Here is a 22,634-nt window from a genome sequence, read left to right as displayed (position 1 = left end):
CACACACACACACACACACACACACACACACACACACACACACACACACACACACACACACGTTCTCTGTCTTCTTTTATTCCATCTGAGTGAACACAGTAAATCTAAGTGCCGCTAGATTGCAAGCGCTGCACATTTTTCGACCTCAGAGAGAGAGAGAGAGAGAGAGTTAGCCCGTCAAACAGGGAGCCTCGCCAGGGCTGAATAAGGACCAGCATGCTACTATAAATACACCCCTGACTCTTTACTCAGTCTGACACACTGACTGAGTGACACAGTGAAGGCCACACACCAACACACATCGCCCGCACTTGATGGACAAATAGTTGCATGAAAATATTTCTCTAATTTCTGTTTATTTCTGTAGTATATATTTTCCCTTGTGGTGATGATATATTGCAGTGGCCTTTCATTTGATGTCTGTGACTGAGTAATGCTTGTCTGAGCTCCCATCTCCCCTGCCTCTGTCCCTCATAAATCCAATGAATTACCCAGTATGCCCCCTCTTTCCCCCATTAACCCTCCCCTCCTCTTTCTCCCATCCCACCCCCACCCCCTTCTCTCCTTCCTGAACGAGTGATCAATTAAGGCCCTGTCCACCTCGCACTGCGCGTCAGCACTTTCTGTCCTCCTCTTATCCCCTCCCTCTGTCATTTCTCTCTTCTTTTTGGGTGTCGAGCCAGCCACTGTCAACACAGAAAGATAAGGAGCAGAGCAGACCAAACAAAGGTGGTAGAAAAAAAAAAAAAGAGAGAGAATTCTTTATTTTCAGGATGAGAAATGTTCTGTACAGATGTGAGTGTTCAGATGTCAGTATGTGCTGGAAGGAGAACATCCTTCTGCAAACCCCCCGGCAGGAAGTTTACTTTCTGCTTGCTAGGAGACTTGACTTTAGAGAGGAAGAGAGAGGAGACAGAAGAAGAGACGAAGAGAGTTGTAGAGATAAGGTATTTGTACAACTGCCTCTACACTCTGGTTAACAGTTCACTGTGAGAGGATGCGTGTGAATAGCCACTAGAGACAGAGTGGAGGTCAGGAATGTAGTAAACATATTTTGTCTTGCTGGATTTTTGTGTAAAAGGATAAGGCTGTTGTATTTTTCTTATCGTCATCAAATCCCATGAAAAAACCAAAACCAACAACATATTGATCCTACTGACATGTATTGTCCATGTATGTTTTCCCTCTGAGTCATAAAGATCCTTTGTTTTCAAAAACACTAACAAACACGTCACTGAGCCACATTGTTGCACCGGCTGAAATGTTCCTTCAATACAATAAAAATGAGAACCGCATTGAGAGTCAATTCCATACACATCATCCTGCTGCTGGAAATACTCACTACAGCACCAAATGTGTATTGATCCGCAGCTGGAAATAGTCCCCAGCAAATGCACTGTTTGCTCTTGTTTGTGCAGAGGTGGAAGAAACAAATTGCATTTTCTCTTGTTACTGAAACAAAGTTGCTTTTTTGGTACTTGTATTTTTTGGAGAATATTTCAAAATCAGCAATTTCACTCTTAAGTATTTTTTAACCCAAGTATTTTACTTCGCTATATTTAAGGTGAAATCCTTGCAGAGTAAAAACAAGTTACATGATGAAGTTCTGATTAACCGTGTGAGAACCAGGTGACAACACAGCAAACGAGGAGCCGCATCAGCGATAATGAGTCTGCTGGACTCACAAATGACACACACATGCCACACTGCATGACCAACAGGTGCATGCTGGGTCTGGCTAAATGCTAAATGCTAAATGCTAATGGTGGATCCTTCAGATACGTTCACGTCTCTCAGTGAGGCGTGCACCACCTTTCTGCTGTTTTTGATGCATGTTGCACAGTGGAGTTTATGTTGTTTGTACATCTCCATCTTTTCTGCTGCTTAAACTGCTGTTCATTCTATAAGAAGCGGCAGCTATTTGATTTATTCGGTTTAATAATGCTACATAAAGTCTAAGGACACCCGCCGTGGTGTCCAGGTGTTCCTATTACTTTTTTCTACCCCATTTATATTCATGAAGACAGGCTAATTAACAAACATCTTTCTGTTTAATTTAATTCAGCTTTACAGCACCACACTACATCTTCCAAAATGATCATACAGTTGAACTGACAACTCTTTTAACAACAATTTTAATAAAACTAAAAATGATGACCTTTTATTAAGGGAGGATTTACTGCAGGACTGCCAACTGAGTGTATATTTGTAATTATCAGGTGAGTGCACAGGCTGTAAGATGTCTGACTAGAATTTATTGTTTGCTTTCTTTGCTGTTTTCACCTGAAACGGCACCTTTATGCATTGAAATACCAAAGTATATACACCTGCATATTTGCCTGGTAGCCTACTTACAGATAACAGATTTATCATATATTATTATTATCACAATATTATAGTTTTTACCACTGAATAACATTTACTCAGAGCACATTTACTGACTTACTTTGTGTATTTTTTACACAAGAACATTTACTTCTTACTTCTTCATAGTACTTTTACCTGAGTACAATTTTCCACTTCTTTTTCCATGTCTGTTTTTGAGTAATGTTTGATCAAAACTACAGTACACAGCTGTTGTAGGAAGTGAGATAGGCTTGTTTTTAGGAGTAAAATAAAACAATATAATTGCCGCCTGTTTTTAAGGATTACCTCTGTGCTACACACAGTGTGGGAAAGTATTGACAGACAGACCTGATGTAGGTTTGGGTCTTTTCATGGGATTTGTTGTTGCTGTTGTTGTTATTGGGATTTGGCAGCTTTACCTTTTTAACAGTTTTTTTTTGTTTTTGAGGAATTTCTCCTACTGCAGAAAAATGAGGAATGACTTCTTTGTGTCTCTGCTGATACTTTGAATGATGGTTGAAAAGTGAGCTCATGTCAGTTCACAGGTATGAGCCACTCAAATGCAGGGAAACACACTGTATCTAGGATTTAATACTAAACATTTGGTTTTTTTTACCAGTTTTGTTCTTTTCTGACAAAGAGAACTATGTGGGCTGGGTGCTTGTATGTGCATGACCCAATAAACAACAACTATTATTTATAGTACTACTGCTGTTTTCACAAATACAGAAGAATCCCGTACTATTTTTCTTGACATATCTATAATTATTATCAGTGGTCGTGTACCACATGTAAGCTAATATTATAAGAGGAGGATATGACACCATCTTGAGCGAAGCACTGAGAAATACAGCAATTATCTGTGGTGAATTGTACAGAGAGTTGTTAAAGGTACACACGCAGGTGGATTGCTGTTGCTTCTAGCTATTTTCAGTGACTCATTCTTCTCTTATAATCTTGGGCTGTGCACGTAATCACTCTCTCATTCTCCATTCCCTGTGTAACAGACACACAGTATACGCTCTGTAGTGAACTGGAGAATGAGCTTTCAGAAATTTATGAATCATAATTTTGCATCTTCACAGCCATAGTAAATACAGAGGAAGTAGATTGGAAGCTTGATATAATCTCAATTTTTGTTCATTCTCAATTGCTTATATGTAATACAACTTGTGTTTTGGTCAGGCAGACTTCCTAATCATTCAATCTTAACATTTAAGAGGAAGCAGCTACTTGGACCCATAGACATCTGAAGAATTGAGCTACACTACAGTGGGCCAACCTAACAATCAGCAAACATTCAAAGAGCTGGCGGAGACACAGTGAAGTCAGCTATGGTTGTCTGACTCTTGGTAAGTAGCAGAAAAAGTTCAATTCCCTCAAAGGCAAACTAATTTAAGACATAGCCACAGATGATCTTCGGCTTGAGGGGCATGTTTAAATTTAAACCTTTTAAATCACCACTTAATTAAATGAGTCATTGACTCAGTTTCATGAAAATACAGGTCTATTAAAACCTCATCTCCTATTTTAGATAAACATGAAATCACTCATGAAGCGGTAAACCCCTAAAGGGATCTGACAGAACTTTGATTTGGAATGATCTTCACTTATTTGAGTCTCTCGTGTTCTTTTCTCATTTCAGCTATCAAACCTTTTAATGTGAAATCCAATGAGATCCCTTGGTCTATTAGGACCCTGCCAGACACAGTTAGGCAGCTGCTTCATGAGTTATTATTGGTTCAGGCCAGTAGCTGCACGGCCACTGCGTCCTTGATGAGCAGTTAATTCAGTTTCCCCAGTCATGATAAGCGCTGCAAACTCGGACCGCTGCTGAGGAGCTTTTGATCTCTGCTGATTGTTGCAGATTGGCAATCGTCTCAAAGAGATAAGGCCTTGGAAATTTCAAGTGGTTTGCGAGCAGTGAGGGGACTTCATCTTTTAAAAGCTTATTAGTCTTAAAGATTATCCGAGGTCTTTCAATTTGACAGTCATTAGATAGATGTGATTGAATAATAGATGAGATCCTCCTCTGTTCCCCTCTGCTGCGGCGTTCTAGATCGTCGGTCCACTTTTGTATATCCGAACATCAAGCTGCTTACTCCGCCTAACTCTGCCAATGTCGCGAGGGATGAAGTCTCGTTCCTTCATGACCACTCTTTGTTGTCTGTCCTTGTAAAAGTCCTTTTCTCCTCTCCACGCCCTCTCCTCCTCGCATCACTTTAAACGATGCAGTCTTCTTTCAACACGTGGGAGTGAAGGGACGTCTTCCCTCCTTGAGAAAATAAAACAGCCAAACATCTGTCTTATCTATCTGTCCCTGTCTATCTGCCCGTCTCTATCCTCTTACTCTCTCAATCTCTCCCTTCCTTAAAGAGCTGGCTTACTTGAAGTTGCACTGGACTGATATCTTCTCTTACACTTTCCCTTCATGACTCATCTTCCCCTTAATTTTTAGGGGAAAGGCTTTGAATTAACCACAATCCATTTCACCTTGTCAAGAATCTGATAAAGCACCCTGCTCACCCTAATCTCATTTTAACTCCACTCTGGATCCCCTTCCTCATCTGTTTTCTTCTTATATTTCAGTTACAAAACAGAATGTATTGCAAAGAAAACCATTTGTTTTTTTCTATTTCCCAGTTCCTCGCAATCACAAATCACAGAGCTTACAGTCCACTGGAAATTGTGTTTCCTTGGATCCGGGCCCACTCTGTCTTTCATCCTATATTGAATTCCCTTCATCCATTCCTTCACACTTCTCCTCCTCTTTTTTTTCCCCCCTTTGCTTTCAAACGAAGTCCTTTGAAATAGCATCCACAAAGTTTGGAGCAGACATGAGGATAGAGATGGTGCATATGATGTTGAAAACGCTGAACGCCACCAGACACAGACGGTCGATTACAGCGCCCGCAAATTTCCACTGGTCGGCCACGCACTCAGCCTCGTCCTGCTCCCGGAAACGGTCTGCCATGTAACGCACCTCCTCCAGGATAGCCTGTAGCTGTGGGTCTCCTATCCCTCCGGTCGAGCACCCTCCAAGTCCTCCGGGTCCACCTCCAAAGCCCCCACCACTGGAGACAGTGCTGGGACAGCCTACAGTATCCATATTGGGGGTAGGAGGTGGTGGGGAGCTGCAGAACTGAGATGGCAGGTGCGGAGGTGGGCTTCCCGCTACTCGTGGAGGCCCCACCGAGATGTTATTCCTCTGGACGGGCTCTGAGAGCATTGAAGGGTCCTCCATGCTCTGGAAGCCCATGTAAAGAAGGTTCCCGTTGTTGTTAGCACTGGACTGGGCGTGGAGGTGAGGGTGCCCCGCGTGGAGGGGCCCCGTTTGGAGAGGAGCCAGGTTCTGTGGGTGCAGCGGATGGAGGGTGGGGTCCGGAGGGTTGGGGATGCTCCCGCTCTGGGAGCCGGAGGAGCAGCGCCGCAGATGGGGGGCACACGGGGGCCGCTCTGGGTCATCATTCTCTCCTGGCCGCTTCATACGCAGGAACCACGCTACCCACTGCAGCAGGACGAGCTGCACCTGTAGAGGGAAAAAGAAAAATGTAAAGGTGAGAATGGAGGAAAGGAAGTAGCAGAGCGAGAGAGCATAACAGCACACGAGGAAGCAAAAGAAAATATAAGAAAGCTGTAACTGAGATCCACCTACACCTCTTTGACCTTCTCATAACACCAGCTAAGCTTGGCTAATAACCTTATTTGTTGTGGACTGACGTTGGTGATGTTTCCAACATTGCTTTTTGTTTCAAAATGCAGCTGCACTTCTATAAGCAGAACCAGGGATGCCAAGTTAAAGTGCCTGAGGCAAAGAAGATTTTTTTTTTTGCCTTAACTGGATTCCCAGCAGACACGATTCTTACAGAGGCAGCTTTAAATTGAAACTGTGGAATTATTGAGATTGACTGTCAGATTACTGTGCGGTGACTGTAATGAGCTGAGCAATAAACTGCAGCATTAAGATAAAAAGAAAAGAGGCTGCTCACAAGTTAGTACAAATTTGAACCTTGGTTCTATTTTCTTCCCTCCTCTCCTTGTTTCCTCCCCTCCCTTCTCCTTGTTCCCTCTCCTCTTCTCTCCTCTCGTTCCCATGTTTCCTCTGCACTTCAACGGTGAACGGACTGCATAAAGCGCGTTTCTAGTCTTAAGGATTACTCATTCACCCAATCAAACAAACAAGGATACAACACTTGTTCTATACAAAACACGTCTCTAACGCACACACACTCACACACTAATGGTACATCTTCGGGGGGCAATTAGGAGTTCAGTATCTTGCCCAAGGACGCTTCGACATGATTAGAGGACAACCCGCTCTTCTTCTTGAGCCGCAGCCGCCACTTCTATTCTCTCCTTATTTCCTCTTTCCTCTCCTTCTCTCTTCTCCTTTCCTCCTCTCCACTCCTTGTTTCCTCTCCTTGCCTCATCTCCTCTCTTCTCCTTCCTTGGACACAAACTCCCTTGGACACAAACTACATGTCCCCTGAAAGGCGACATTGGCCCAACAGCATCCAGATGGGTGTCTGGCATCTAATGAGAAGCTAATGTCCAAATGACTGCTCAATTAGTTTCCACTGAGTGTGTTCGCTGGCCAGGTAACTGTCCCTGTTGTTGCTGCTGTTGATGCTGTTTTTGTCCGGGCTGCAATTATGAACTGTGCTGTTTCGATGCCCTCATCTGAACCACATCAATTAGCTTGTTAATTAGCCATCGGATTATCTGAGCAGGCCATTCATCAACAGAATGGCCCTGCAATGTGTCGATGCACAGCATTTGTACTCTCACACAACCAAGCTATTTGTGTATATATATCGACTAATGAAGACCTGTCAATTTTTCGTTGCAGTCCAAACATGAATCATTAAATGAAATAGATCTTAAAATACCTACAATGATTCCCTCATATACAACATTTGTTGATTAATGAAATATTATATTATGTTATCCTATTTGTCAAATTCATGTTTTAAGGCAGCGATTCCTCTGACCAATTTTCATTTTTCATTATTTCAGCCCTCCTTTTTTTTCTGCATATTTCACACTTTTGATATAGTCACAGTAGAACAATACTTCTTTGAAAAAATCTTGATGCATTTTTAGCATTGAACAGAAGGCAAGACAAAAAATGGAATGAGTCAAATCGAATCCACCCACATATCCGGAGTGACTTGAAACACACTGTAGTTAAAGTCTGTGGCGATGCATTTGATGAACACACTCAGGCAGACTGACACTGCTGGATGAGTCGCAGCCGTGGAAGACGGGGAATAAAAACAGAAAGTAAACTGGCAGAGAAGCACAGGTAGCACTAAGGGACGGATACAACGGGATTGAAAAAGGCAGTGATATTATGCTGAAATAGAAAATAATAGAAGGAATATATCATATATAATAGGGGGACCTAGGGGGAGATTTAAATCATGATGTATATATCTGATAACACATGTGAGGGGTATGATGAAGAGTGTGAGCTCACCCATTTCGGCATGTTTCCTCCGTTTGGATCGTGGTGATGATACTGCAGAACCACCACTGTGGCAATGACTGACATCCCAACAATGATCATTATACTGGCAAAGTACTGACCTGGGAGTGGTAGAGTATAGAACAATATTTATGTTTTAAATCATTTTATACACACTGTAATTTCCTACTGGGCTATTGACAGACCAACATAAGTCTCTTTAATTTGAAACACCAGAGACAAAAGCTACAAGACTGACATAAAAACATACTTTCATGTTATTCACCAACATCCTCTAAATGTGGTTCATGTGTTATTTTGCTTCCGTCTCAAGCGCTGCAAGGTCAGCGAGATGAGCCCCGTCGATTATTGCATGGAATTTTCTAAGGATTAGTTTCTCTCAGTTTGTTCTCTGTTTTATTCAAGGTGAACACATTCTTTGTTAAATATCTTCATGCCAACCCTCTGCCTGCTCAACCCTCCGCCTGCTAGTTGCCACATTGTGTTTGTAAAAACATCGAACAGATTGAGACTGCATCAGGCTAGTAATTCTTAATAAAACATTATGCTGAAAGCAACACTCTGATGGTAATTACCCCGCTTTTTTTTCTGAAGTTTTTATTGACTAGGATTTGTGTCTTTAGGCAAACATGGCCTAGCATCCGTCACTGGCAGTTATCTTAACTCACTAAACATAATTTCCAGCAATGTGCCTGCAATCAAATTTAGCCAATTAAATTTTTATGGCGAGCAGATGGATAAAATAAATTCTGTTTTGTTTGTTTGGTTTTTTTTTTAGAGGCGGTTTGGCATTTTGTAGCTCTATCACGTTGTAACACTTGGTAGTTGTGATTGTGTATTTTTAACCTTTATTCTGTGTAATTGGTGTTTTACCCGTCTGAATTGATACTCTGAGGATCATGGGTGTGATAACCTTGGCGGATTGTAATGACCTCTGTGACAAACTGCGAGCAGCGTGGCTCTGTAGATGGTCACGTCAGCCGGTTCACCACTTCTCAGAGATGGATTGTTATGAAATGTCGCAGGATGGAGGAGACAGGATGAGAAGTAGTAACTTTGGTGATCGTCTGTATTTTCAGTAGCTGTAGTTTTTGTTTAGTGCTAGTTAGAAAAATGTTAGCACGCTAACGAGCCAAACAAAGATGGTGAACATGGTAAGCCTTACACCTGTAAGCATGCGGACATTAGCATTTAGCTCAGAGCCACTGGTGCGGCCGTCGACTTTGCTGATAGATAAATAAACTTGATTTGAATTTACTTCAAGCCAGCAGAGCTCAACCAGATGCTCATTCTTACTGTAAACCACCAGGAATTACTGCAGAAGAAATGAACAGTAGAGACCAAATATTGATTGTCACTGTCAGATGGAGACAGATGCAGTATTTCTAATGAGTAAAACATCTTAATTTCATACAGACGATCATTAAATGTTGTTATATCAATAGGTTTCAATTGGGTCTCATGAGCATGCTCATTAAGGACCATGTGAACCATGTGAACAGACTTTCTGTTACGTAGGCCTACCTATGAGAGGGACGGAGTCTGATGTGGCTGGCATGATCTCCGCGACCAGCAACATGAAAACAGTAAGAGACAGCAAGACAGTGATACCTGTATAGATAGATAGATAGATAGATAGATAGATAGATAGATAGATAGATAGATAGATAGATAGATAGTAGACATATAGAAATTTTGTTAAGAAATCAATTTTGTGGTTTACCCCCCCCCCCCCCCCGAGTCACAGCACTTTCTTGATAAACTACATTAGTGTGTTTTGATAAATGATCACACTCAGGATGAGATCAGGTTCGATTTATGTAAATAACCAGCTAATGCTCATGCGGTGAATTACTTTTTGACATTATGTACCTCTGCAGCAAAAATCCCTTCTGCACAGCAAATAACCATCTTTCTTCTTTTTTTGTCCTTGTCCAAACTCAGCCTGAAACTCATCTCCATCTTCATTTGTCCACCTCCACACTATCTGTCTCACTTCTCCTACAGACAGAATTTAAGGAGTGCTTTGCTGGCATAACTGTCCCCGTTCAGAAGCATTCAATTAAACTCCTAGGCTGAGAGGTAAAATATGCATGCCCTTTAAAGATATTAAGAAAATTAAAGATGCTTTTATGTTGCTTTCTTTTTCTCGGCAATGACACTTGTTCTTTTTTAAAAGCATGCTCCTCTAACCCCAAAGGCCCAGCCACTTTGTCCCCGTGTCCCCTCTATCAAGTGAAGTGACAGAGTATTTTCCTGGAAGGCAGTGTGTAAGCTCTCTCTCCCTAATCAATTCACTAGCCTTAATTACATCAATAGGTTAACTGGCCGTGTGTGAAAGGGTTGGCATTTTTTTTCAGTAGAGAAATGCTGCGTAATGCATCCTGTATTGATGTTTAGGATTCTTTGACAATGCTGTCGCTGCCTCCCTCTCAGTTCCCTCCCTCGCAGACATGAGTCAAATAGTATTTAGTTTTTTATTTTGTGTGTGTGAGTATTCAGTGAGTGATTAGATCAGCACAAAGCCGGTGTCAGAAAGAGTCAGCTTATAATTATTTTCATTATCAACTATTCTACTGGCTATCTTCTCAATGAATCAATCCTTTTTTTTGTCTATAAAGTGTCTGAAAATAGTGAAACGTGGCTCTTTTTGTGTCACCAGCCCCTAACCCAAAGATACTCACATTTATTATGATGTAAAACAAAAGGTTAACAAATATTCACACTTAAAAAACTGAAAATGTTTGGCCTTTTTTACTTTAAAAACAACTAATCAATTATAATTCTGTCAATCGACCTTTTGATTTATTGACTTTTCTCCAGTCAGAAACGTTAGATTATCCAGAGCCTTTATTATCCTGATGAGATGAACATCGCTCGTCTCTAAACAGGTCGAGACAGATATTAAAATGTATTCGCAGCTGCAGTTTGTTCCTAGCACTGCGTCCTCTCTCTCTGTCTCTGTCTCTCTGTCTCTCTCTCTGTCTCTCTGTCTCTCTCTCTTTCTGTCTCTGTCTCTCTCTTTGTCTCTGTCTCTCTCTCTGTCTGTCTCTCTCTGTCTCTCTCTCTCTCTGTCTCTCTCTTTCTCTCTCTCTCTCTGTCTCTCTCTCTCTCTGTCTCTCTCTCCTCCAGCCCGTTGTAGTGTTTGATTGTCTCCAACCTTTTCCTCCTTATCATTCCTCCCTCTCTGTTTTGGACCATCCTCTCTCATCCTTCTTGAATTCTCCACCTGACTGTGTTCCCTTTTCCGTACCTTCCCACATCTATTCCTCTCTGTTCCTCCTCCTCACATTTCTCATCTTTCTGTTTTATCCTGTAATCCCTCTCCTCTCTCAGCTCCGCACCCTCTTCCTTAGGCTCTTTCATGCCTCCCCACAGTTTTCAGTGCCACTCCTTCATACAAGGAAGGTTTGCTTATTGTGAACACTGTCCATCATATACACATGTATACATGTGTAACACAACTGAGAGCATGGGCAGTTCATGGGTAGGTTTGGTGTTGAAGGAAGCAGGTCCAAGATTTAAAATTTTAAAAAATCAAAATTAAAATACATACTCCAGCGCACCGCGCTTTATGCACCCCATCGTTTCCAGCCAGTCCATTGGTCAGTAATGTGACTTATACTCTAAGAGCATTATCATCATCTTTTATTACAAATTCTTAAAAATACCATATTTACTTTAAACCATAAATACAAAATATAAATGATCATAAATATGTGTTTTGTATTTGAAACGGGGGCCCGCACACAAACACACGGGTCCACGGATCTTCTAGTGGTCAAAATCTCCACAGGGTACATTTAAGAGATATTTTTTGGTGAGATTAACAGAAACATTGGACTTGTATTCAAGCTCACACCTCGCTGTGTGCACGTTCACAAAGTTAGAAGCCAATCCCACTTCTCCCGCTCCTGCTCTCTTTTTTTTTTTTTGCTCCACTGCAGCTGCCTTTTCATGCCTCTACTTCATCTCTGATAGCTGTGTTTTTTTTTTTTTTTCATCCACTCACCCAGTGAGATCTTCTCCCCAGAGTCCGCCGGCAGCACAAAGATGAGCAGGGTCATAGAGGAAAGCAGCACGCAGGGGATGAGCAGGTTCAGGGCGTAGTAGAGAGTTCGCCGCCGTATTGTCACAACGAACGTCACATCCGGGTAAGGCTCCTTACAGCAATCATAGAAAACCTCGTTTCTGGTGCCGGGAACTCCTGCAAGAAAGAGGGGACAGAGAGAAATTGACTCTTGCTCCATGACTAGATGTTTTTGATGAGGAAGCAATGCAAAGGTTTTTTGCTCTACTCACCCATTAGGTCCCACTCTCCATTGGGCATGTATCCTGAAATGTCAGCATCATTCATTTGAAGGTCCAGCAGCCAGCCGTCAAACGTCCAGGAGCCGAACTTCAGCTCACATTTCTGAATGTCAAAAGGAAACCAGCGAACGTCCACGTTGCATGTGCTCATAAATATTCCTGAGGAAAAAGATAAGGGAGATAAAAGAGCAGAAAGAAGAGAGTTAAAGCTCAACAGTCAATCGTCTAAACAACAGAATTGACCCCTGCGGCTTCCTGTACAGAGGTGACAAGGGAAAGATCTGAGGAGCGCTTGTGTTGTGCTGAGAAGCCTGTCCTGAATACCAAGATGCTTGTCAGAAAGAATAATTTATTCATTTCATATCTAGCCAGCTCTCAATTATTGACTCAACCACCTAATATTTTTTATATAGGGGTTTGAAGGGAAAAAGCTGCATCACAATCAAGATCGCACACTGCAATAAGATTTGAGAGTTTACTTTTTTAAAATTGAGTTTAGAGCCTAGAGAAGTGAATGCAAAGAAATAACCTCCCATCAAAGAAATGCCTACAAAATAACTTGGCAGCAGTATTGTCACTCACAGGTTTCACACACTCTGTTCTGCAAACACAGATGTTTGCTAAGCCTCAGCGAAAGAAGGAAACATCAACAGTGACACTGGAAAAAAAAAAAGATTATGCACAGCGCCCTAATCAGATTACCACTTTTATTATGCAAAATAAATGCACTCACGGGGATATGCGCAGGCACATGCAAGCACAAAATCATGAAGACACACTTGCATGCTGTGGTATCCACCCCCAGATGAAAAAAAAAAAAAAAAAAATCAGTGATCCTCGCAGTGGTTGCTGGCAGACTCCAGCCTTTAAAGTAATTACTGAAATAAATGAATCAAGCCTGTTTAGACATTCAGACGCACACACAGAGCCAAAATGCCAATGAAGCCCTACAGATCTCAAAGGCATTCATTATGAGGCTGCCGACATGCAAATCAGCCTTCACACTGGAATAAAAGAGACTGGAGAAGAATAAGGAGGTTAGCAGGTTGCTGGTTTTCTAAGCAGAGGTTGATCCTAAAAATGACACCAAATTAAGTAGCAGCTACAAATTTTTCCCGTACCATAAAATTTTGCTACTAACATGAACTTCTTGCCTTTTGCTTAATGGGGATGATGTCTTTAGAATGACTCCCATTATGAGCTCCTGAGGCAGTAACCCCCCCCCCCAAATTACACTGATCAGTTCAAAGTAGTTCTGTCTGCTTTTGCAGCCCACTGCTCTGTGGTGCCTTCATGCACAGTATATTTTTGAAACCTGCCTCTCACAGATATGCAGTAACCTTGAAGCAACACTCACAAACAAGACACCTGGAATGTGTTTTCTTTCTTTCTTTCTTTCTTTCTTTCTTTCTTTCTTTCTGTAGCTTGGAACAATCTCTGTCTTGCAGCTCCCAAAATAAAACTAATAATTCTGAAAAAAAAAAACACTTCCCACGAAGGCATCACAAGGCCCCCGAGACAAGATTACATTTTTTTTCTAAATGTCACCTAACATAGATATGAGCTAAAAAATAAATAAATAAATAAATAAAAAACCCGTTACACCCCACCGTCCTCCTGTTATACCATTAAACCCAAACATACCAGCAGAACACCTTTGCCTCTGCACCAACAAGAGGTAACCTGCAAATAACAGTATGCAGCAGACACCTGCTACAATGTCTCTAAATAATTTACCGTATGTCAAGCTCCTGCTGCGTGTCTGCCACCCACAGACCTGTTGCCTTTTATTTACTGACGATAACCAGCCTGAACAGAGCTCAGGAGCTGCAGCCAGACTCGCGCGGGGAGTCAAGAAAGCTGGCTTGCTGGTTATTCCTTTCATTTATCCACTTTTTTTCTTTCCTCGTTTTTCCATTAACTCCCATCTCCACTGCTCTCGTTCTGCTTCCTCTCTCATCGTGTTTTGCTGTAAAAAAAAAAAAAAAAAAAAAAAAACCCTCCCCTGATGGTACCAAACCAGAGCACTATCGTTTTATTCTTCCCCTAATTGGCTCTCATCCAGATCGCAGCATTAAGGAGCTGTATTTACATCCAGCAGAAGCCTATTAATAAACATGGACCACTGAATAGAATTGATAGGGTGGATTTCTGAGCTCACAATCCTCCACGTTTACTTCAGAGGGCAATTTCAACTCAACCCCCGCTAACACCAGGGATTCAATCTCAGCTCGCTGTAATCTGGTGTATAAAGAAATGACAGAGAAAATACAAAGTCAGAGACATGTGGAAACCCGGGGGGAGCAGTTACTTTCACAGGCTTGCACGGTTCTTGCGTTTTGGGTTAAGACAGGAAGCAGAGGAAGCGGGCATCTCCTATTTATAGGCGTTACCCAGCACTGGGAATCTGGAACCAGTGAGCAAAAAGAGATGTTGTTTTAAACTAATAGAATATTAATACCAAGTGTACAAACAGAGGGAGACATGCGGAGAGTGCAGAATGAGATGCCTCCATTGCACCGCAGGGAGAAGAGGAAGTGATATGATCATGGGAGAAAGGGAGGAATGATAGTGAGATGGTGAATGTAAAAAAAAAGAGGAGGAGAGAGTCACTCACCTGGGGGCAGATACTCGGCGTAGCCACTGGAGTTCACCAGAACATTGGTCTTAAAGGTGGAGTCAAAGTCGTCATCTGCACTGCGGAAGGACAGGAGGGGGAGTGACACTATTTGTTGGTTGGAATATAGTGTGTGTGTGTGTGTGTGTGTGTGTGTGTGTGTGTGTTGTGTGTGTGTGTGTGTGTGTGTGTGTGTGTGTGTGTGTGTGTACATGTTGTACCTGTTGTAGAGCAGGATGTCTGGTGTCCACACCTGGTCTGTGGTGAAGCGGAGGTTTTTAACTCCGGGATGTTCACTCTGGTTCCACTGGAGGTAGTGGTCAAACCAGCTCTTAATCACACAAACACAGATACAGTCTGTCTCTGAGCGGACTACAGGCAAGCTGCTGTGTCACCAATCCCCTCTGTTTTCAGTTTAGAATAATAAACAGATAACTCAGGCAAAATATTACTTTTGTATATTTAATGTCGAAAAATGTGAGCTTTTTCTAAAAAAGAAATATCAAATCCATTTACGTTTTGGAGTCAGAATTACATGATCCACAGTGTAGTTCATTTCATTTCACTAGTTCACGAAAGAACATAAAAGAAAAATCACCTAAACCCATAATAGCAGCAAATTCATTATCACCTCAAACATTCACAGTCTCTCAGGAGTCCTTACCATCCGCAGCCACATGTTAGAGGTCAACACCTGGTTCTTCTCATCCTGCGAAACATTAAAACGTGTTCAGCACATTTCTTCTCTTAGAAATCATTTGCTCTGTAAATCAGTGAGCAGAGCCTTATCATAGATTATAGAAAAGTGACTTTCTCAGCTCCATGAATATTTTTTAAAGCCTGCTGTGAGCACCATTATTATAATCAAAAATATCACAGTTCAGGCATAAACAAACAGGATGCTCAACTTGGCACCGAACGATGATTTGAATTTTATTTTTTCAGGCTATCTATCCATCCATCCATTTTCTGCCACTTATCCAGGGTAGTGTCACATCTAATCTCCATATTAATTATCAAAACAAGTCTAGAGGTTGCAAATGCTCATTAATGTTCCCAAAAAAACAAAAAAAAAACTTCATCACAGGAATTAAAAACATAATATATCTGTATTTTAGAAATGTATTTTCACACCTACCACGTCCATGATCTGTATCAAACTGAGGGAGAAGACAACGGTGAGGGGGTGGGAGTCATTTCCCACCGGGCGCTCCATCCGGTTGTAGTCTTTCAGGAGATTCTTCAGCAGGTTCCTCTGGTGAGGACCCTGCACCGACACTGGAGAGGCGGACAAAATTGAGAGAATTTAAATCTGACAAAATATTCACCTGGAAAAAGCAAGACACACTTCAAAACCGTAAGAAAACCTCTCTATGCCAAAATTTAATTCACCTCCAATGGCAGATTTACTCTGTGTTTCCTGTGAAGTGAATAAAAATGACCTCTTCATGGAAAACCTCATTCAAATCAAATGAGACTTTGAGATGGGAGGACAGTCAGGCAGGGATGGATACTGAAAATATATTAAAGAAAAACATGTTGCTGATCAAATCAGAAGATTAACCCTCAGGAACTGAATCTTCTGTATCTATAAATACATCCAGAAGAGCAAGACTGAAAAAAAAAGAAAAGAGACAAATGTGAGGAAAAAAATGTAATGATGAAATTAGCTGAAATAAAAATGGATCTTTCATCATTAGTCACACTTATCTTGACATTTATGGTTTAAGCTTCGCAAAAGAAACATGGAGTTTAGGTGCAGCTCCTCAGTCAGACTGAAATATTTAACAATGAAACTGAAAATACAGATGAAAATTAACAAAGAGGGGAGAGAATCAGCGGGAACAGAGTGTAAACAGTATCTAATTAGGAAAATATGAGGAACCTTATCAGGGCATAATTGGCAATATTGAATTATTAATTACGTTTGTTTGAAAGGCTCTGAGGTAATACACATTAAATGTTGAATAAAGATGTTAATACACTCTCAAAACAAAGAATGGGCTTAAAGGTTAGACTGTACTGGGAAAGGATGTCTTCTCCATTTCCACTCCCATCATAACACAGCCAGCAAGTTCTATCCAAACTCATATAATTTTATTATATTCTGGTCAATTTTCCAACGTTTCTGAATTATAAAATGATTCTAAAATGATTTCTCACATCGGTGCAGCAGTAAAATATGGCTCGGTTCGGAAATTTCACAGTCTGGTGTAAGGGGTTTGAACTGAACTGCACTGTATCTATGACACTGTCAAACCGTTTTTTTTATTTGTTCCTGATTTTGAAGGGTGTTTAAGGGGAATATCAGGGTTCAAATGGTTCTAGGTTTAGGTCCCACTGGAGCAATGGCAGTGGCAGAGGGGTGCATGTACTCATGCTATTGTAAGGTGCTTTCAGTATAAGCAGCCAGACAGACACATGCAAAATGTTAAAGTGAAGGTAAAGCTGTTGGATGTTTTTGCAACACCACCGTCTTTAAAATTGAGTCTGCAGGAATATAGTCTGAAACTTTCAGCCTCTGCGTCCTCTTGTCTCATATTCGCAGCACTCTCTGGCCTTAAACCTCTTCTTCTTCTTCTTCTTTTTTTTTTTTGAAAACAAACAAACTGTAAAGCATTTTACTGCTGGTACATCTGCCTGTGGGGAAAGTTCACCCACTCTCCTCTCAGCTCTGTCATCCAGTGTCAGCCTTTACATTCAGCTACGACTTCTGCTGCTCAGAGCCCCGTCGGCTTGGCTGCAGCAACACGTCCACAACACAACAGGGAAAGGCAAGATGGAAGATTGCAGGATTTATACGTGCAATTTAATTGATCTGTGACCTGTTTTCTGTGGGGGTGGGGGGGGTGGTACGATCCTCTGACATGCAGGCTGACTTGTGCAGGACGAGGGTTGTGGAATGAGAAAAGAAAAAGCGATGAAATGTGATGACTGCTGCTTCTGATTCTTTTACACACTGTTTCTGTCATCTTGCCCTGCTGCACGGACGAGATGTCCGTCTGCCTGTTCAAACATCTCATGCAGAGGCATCCAATGCTTAAGGTCAAGACAGCATGTGTATCCAGAAAAAATAAGAGCACAGTTATGAAAAAAATCCCTGAGATGTAAACAAGTAAGCAAACAGGTGAGTCAGATTCTCACTTTTCTTTTTTCTGGGGTCTTTTTTTTTTTCTCTATCTCTATCTCTACTTTAAGATCTTATTCCAGTGTACTTCACAGAGCAAGCATCAAAAGCACAGACTCCTATTCCTGATTTCCTATTTAAATCACACTTTGAGACAAAAGACTGCAATCTGATTCCTGAAAACACAGGGAAAGACGGAGAAAGAGGCAGGCGGGCTCACCATGAATCAACGCAGAGAATCCAGAGAGGAGCAGAGCCACCGTGTGCCACATCCTGGTGGTGAGGAGCAGGAGGAAAGGGGAGGCAGAAGAGGAGAAGCTCCGGATGTTGGAGGAGAGGGAAGAGGAGGAGGAGGAGGAGGAGGGGGAGGAGGAGGAGGGTAGGGAGGAGAGGCAAGGAGAGGAGAGGGAGGACAGACTCAGGAAGCTGCTGGAAACCCCCCAGTCTGCATCCAGTCGGCATCGGAGGGAAGGAGTGTGAGCGTGTGCTGGAAGAGAGGGAGCACAAGAAGAGGAGGAGGAGGAGATGTTAGCTCTCTCTCTCTCTCTCTCTCTCTCTCTCTCTCTCTCTCGCTCCCTCTCCCCCCTGCCTCCCTGTCTCTCTGGGAGGTGGGACTAAAATGGAGAGCTCAAGAGAGAAAAATGTCAGTGATGGGGGTGAAGGGTTGAAGATGGAGCAGGAGGTGGAGGAAGGAGAGGTTTTATTTGGATCTATAGCCATAAATTGACCTTAATAAACACAGAAGAAACAGATGATTTTAAAAGACCCTGACACTAATGGAGAATTGACTGAAGACGTGAAGTGTAGAAACAGTGGAAAGTAGCTTTCCCAAACATGTCAGCAGTGAAACACAGAAAAAAGCTGCTCAGTGCAGAGAAGTGAATTCTCAATTTGTGCACAAAAACGTGCACTAAGAAGCAATGGGAACGACAAAAGGGCTGAGCTGATTTGCTGAAAGTTAAAGACCTTTCTTAAAGCCCAGTTTTTGTATTCAATCTGAGTACAAAAACAGGCATTATTTAAATTTGTTTTAAAAATCCACTTCTCTGCATTGAAAATCTCTCTGTGTGAGGATGTAATTATAAGAGCTAAATTACTGTTTAAAACTTTACTGGCTGGTGAACATGTAGCACGACGTGTGTCAAAAAATATATGGCTGCTGGTCACACATATGATAACACACCACAGTGGTTACAGTCACGCACTGCTGGACTGGCAACTGTGTGTGTGTGTGTGTGTGTGTGTGTGTGTGTGTGTGTGTCTGTGAGAGTGTGTGAGCTTCCCCCTCTCAGTGGGGGGTTAGCTTTGAATCAGCGGGGTCCGATGGACTCCAGTTTAATTGAGAAAGTGCTGGGCTCTGCAGGAGGGCAATGGCAATGTGCATAGTTAAACTCTACTTCTCATTTGTCCTCACGAAATGCTGATGCAAGGGCAGAGGCAGCGAGAAACCCAAAGACTGAGAGAGGGGGGTGGGGGGGGGTGGGAGGGGGAGCAAGAGAGGGGGAAGGAAGAGTTGGACTGTATAATAGATTACCCTATTACTTCTACTGCCCTTCGGAATTACCCCAGCCTGTCACACACCCAGAGTGCTCCCGAGCCACAGATTCATGCTCGGCTGCACACAGAGGATGGAGTCTGTCCCTCGCAGGGGAAAAGAAGGATGGCTAAGATCAGAAAAAAGCAGAAAAAACTGCACCAAGCATGGAGCGAGGACACACTATGGGCATCAGCAATGTATCATCAGAGGAGAAGATATCCTGTTGCTGCTGCAGCCCTGCAATATTGCAACTCAAATTTGTGCAAAATTTACTTTGCGTTCATCTCATGAGAAAAAAAAAAAAAAAAAAAAAAAAAAAAGCTCCTTGTGCTGTTATGCACCAAGCACCAGTGTGACACAGTGCCAAAAGCAAAATTCATTACGCTTCATAAAAATACAGATTAGAGGCACTGAGGCGTGGGTGACATCTGGTGGTTTGTTTTCCCACTGCATGCTGGCTGGAGCTCAGCAGCACTGGCATGAGTTTTTATTTATTTATTTTTTTTAGAGCGGTTGGTTGTGGGTGGGGGTGGGTGAGGTGTGGGTGGGGGGTTGTTAACGAGGGAGAAACTGGGCTAAATGAAACGAGATGATGAGAGCCAATGCTATAAAGAGAAGGCTAATTAGGAAACAATACAGGCAAATGAATGAAAACACTGAGCAGGGTGTGGATTACAGCCACATCAATGATGATGATAGTTGGAGGAAGATAATGAGGATTATGAACATCATGTGAACAATAATATGGTGCTAATACTGCCACAAATCACTCTCTGCATAGCTGCTGTTTTGGTGATCCTGATTGTTATTCTAATAGCACAGCAGCAGCGATGACCATCGCTCTGTCCTGCCATGACTGCAGCTCATCTGTCTCTGTGCTAAATGCTGAATGCCGCCCCTGACAATGCAGCCATCAGGGCTGCTGTGCTGTGTATTTTTAATTACTCTGCTGATTGGATTAGGCCCTCTCCTACGCTGACACGTCCCCTCCACAATAGGGTGTTATCGACAAAACCAACACAGACATCCACTCGGCTGTGGCGTCTGATTTGTCAGCGTGGCCTTTTTTTGTCTTGAATGAAGTTGAGTAGATAAAGTTCTCTTACAAGAGACAATTATATCCGGCCCCTGAAAACCCCTGGAGCAGCTGGACAAAAGTATTTCTATCGTTATCCAATATAATTGTAGGGTGAGAAATCTTAAAAGAGTTCTCCAGCGATTTAGCATTGCATCTTTATAAAACTGTCCGATTCTTCAAAATCGATGCAGCAGAATCAGAGATTTTTTTTTCACACATTCCGGCTAAAAATCTGTCGCCTACATTACCAACAATGCAGTTCTACTGCCCACAATTCAGGTGTGTTATGCTAGTAGCTGCTAATGTAGCTTCGAGCCGCTGACTTTCATGTCTTGTACACTAACTTTGAAGCTACAGCCATGATACACAGCTGCAGCTACAGGGGCAGATTTCATGCTAAACTAGCTTAGCACAAAGCTCCTGGACACAGGAGGTAACAGCTAGCTTGGCACTGTCCAAAGCTAACAAAAAGTGCACCACCGGCACCTCTACAGCTCATTAATAAGCAGATTGTATCTTGTTTGTTTAAAAACAGAAACGTAGTTACGGGTTTATGTACTGGACTACCTCTTGACCAGGAGCAGTGACTTCCTGGACTCTTCAAACATCCTGTTTGCTGCACAATTAAAAAGTTTTCAACCTGTCTTCCAGGTTGTGGCTCTGTCTCTTAAACCAAACAGACAGGGGAGGTGGAAGTGACATATGTCTTTGCTTTTGCAACATGAACCAAACTTTTACAAATCTATTATATGTGTATGTTAATTCTATATTGATTCTATTATTTTGTGTTTTCATACAAAATAATATTTGCTCTGTGACTTGAGTGGCCTGTTAATATGTGAAGGCACAAACTGGGGACACGGATAGACATGAGAGTGGTACCAATTTTCTCATCTAACTCTTGGCATGTAAGCCAATAAGCATATTTCTCAAAAATGTTAAATTATCCCTTTAACCTTTAAAACACAAAACGGAGTTATCACTGTTTGCATCCCAATGGGGCTTGTTTATCTTTTCACCAATGCTTCTCCACAAATCAAACTGAAGCAATTAATATCCTGACCAGAGGATGGTCAGGGCGGCACTCTTTTAAGATTCAGGGCATGAAGCAGATTTGCCATTTACCAGCCACAGCAATTAGTGGACTCTAAATATCCCAGTTTAATTTCACTCTCTTAGCAGCCAGAGGATGATATGCTATATAAGAGACTAATTGAAGACGTGCTGGCTACCGGCCACAGAGCCAAGAAGAATTGACATACTTAGCTACGAGCTACAGCAGCCAGGATTTACAAGCACTTGGCTCGAAGCTTGAATTAATTTGAAGCCTTGCAGATGTGCGTATATCCTTTCAGCATCTTGTTATTAAAGGACAACATAATTTAAGAACCTTTATAGCCCCTATCACCGCAGCAGAGCCAGTTTTGCAGTGCTTTTTGCTTTATATTTCAGCAAACTAAATACTCATATTTTAGTATTTACTGCTCTGCAAGGATGTGAGATAGTGTCTGAGTTTACCAGATACCATCCACAAGGGTTCAGTGTTGACAGTCACGCACCAAGGCACACTGTTGGGAGCTCCCTGCCTGCAGAATATCAAAACAAAACATCCAGACAGCAGCATCTGGCTAAGTCTCAGAGTAGACCTGAGTAGTTTTAGCATAATTAATCTATTTTACATCTGGAAGGTTGTCTGAGGAAGTCTGAATCATGTCTAATCATACTATCACCATGTTTTTGCTTTTCCACCTGTGCACAGTCACACGCCCCCTCCCACCACGTCCCTATCTATCTATCTATCTATCTATCTATCTATCTATCTATCTATCTATCTATCTATCTATCTATCTATCTATCTATCTATCTATCTATCTATCTATCTATCTATCTATCTATCTATCTATCCGTCCATCCATCCATCCATCCATCCATCCATCCATCAATCCATCTATCTATCTATCTATCTTTAAATACATGTTGTCTTCAGATTAAATAATGCCGTTCTATATCCTGCTACTCTCCGGATGCGCTCCGCCCACACTTTGCTCCTTGGGTCTTTCCATTTGGAGGAAGCTCTGTTATCTGTACACCCATCTGTCACAAGGATTTAGATAAATAAATGATGCTGAA

General features: G+C 42.0%; 1 protein-coding gene across 2 annotated transcripts; it reads right to left on the bottom strand.

Moving 5' to 3' along the window:
- Positions 1-746: 746 nt before the first annotated feature.
- On the bottom strand, positions 747-18,373 carry chrna11 (cholinergic receptor, nicotinic, alpha 11). 2 transcript variants are annotated; one of them, XM_056399761.1, is made up of 10 exons: positions 18,110-18,373; positions 15,901-16,040; positions 15,427-15,471; positions 14,984-15,093; positions 14,763-14,842; positions 12,137-12,304; positions 11,847-12,041; positions 9,359-9,445; positions 7,826-7,935; positions 747-5,875 (listed from the first exon to the last, which is right to left on the bottom strand). In XM_056399761.1, exons 1-10 carry the CDS (start codon positions 18,159-18,161, stop codon positions 5,138-5,140), a joined length of 1,725 nt encoding a protein of 574 aa, XP_056255736.1. In that variant the 5' UTR covers positions 18,162-18,373; the 3' UTR covers positions 747-5,137. The 2 variants fall into 2 exon arrangements, with proteins under 2 accessions (XP_056255736.1, XP_056255735.1); XM_056399760.1 differs by lacking the exon at positions 18,110-18,373 and adding an exon at positions 16,155-16,349.
- Between the last annotated feature and the right edge of the window lie 4,261 nt (positions 18,374-22,634).

Source organism: Seriola aureovittata, chromosome 16 (genome assembly GCF_021018895.1).
Source record: "Seriola aureovittata isolate HTS-2021-v1 ecotype China chromosome 16, ASM2101889v1, whole genome shotgun sequence".
Classification (NCBI taxonomy): Eukaryota; Metazoa; Chordata; class Actinopteri; order Carangiformes; family Carangidae; genus Seriola; species Seriola aureovittata.
Note: the sequence above shows the minus strand (reverse complement) of the source record. Positions and strands in the feature narration are given on the sequence as shown.

Excerpts from the sequence above, each read along its gene's own strand:
- chrna11 (XM_056399760.1), bottom strand. The coding sequence starts at position 16,224 with ATGAGGTTTTCCATGAAGAGGTCATTTTTATTCACTTCACAGGAAACA. Across the intron at positions 15,094-15,426 it reads CTAACATGTGGCTGCGGATG|AGCTGGTTTGACCACTACCT; the intron begins GTAAGGACTCCT and ends TGTGTGATTAAG. Across the intron at positions 12,305-14,762 it reads CGCCGAGTATCTGCCCCCAG|GAATATTTATGAGCACATGC; the intron begins GTGAGTGACTCT and ends CTTTTTCCTCAG.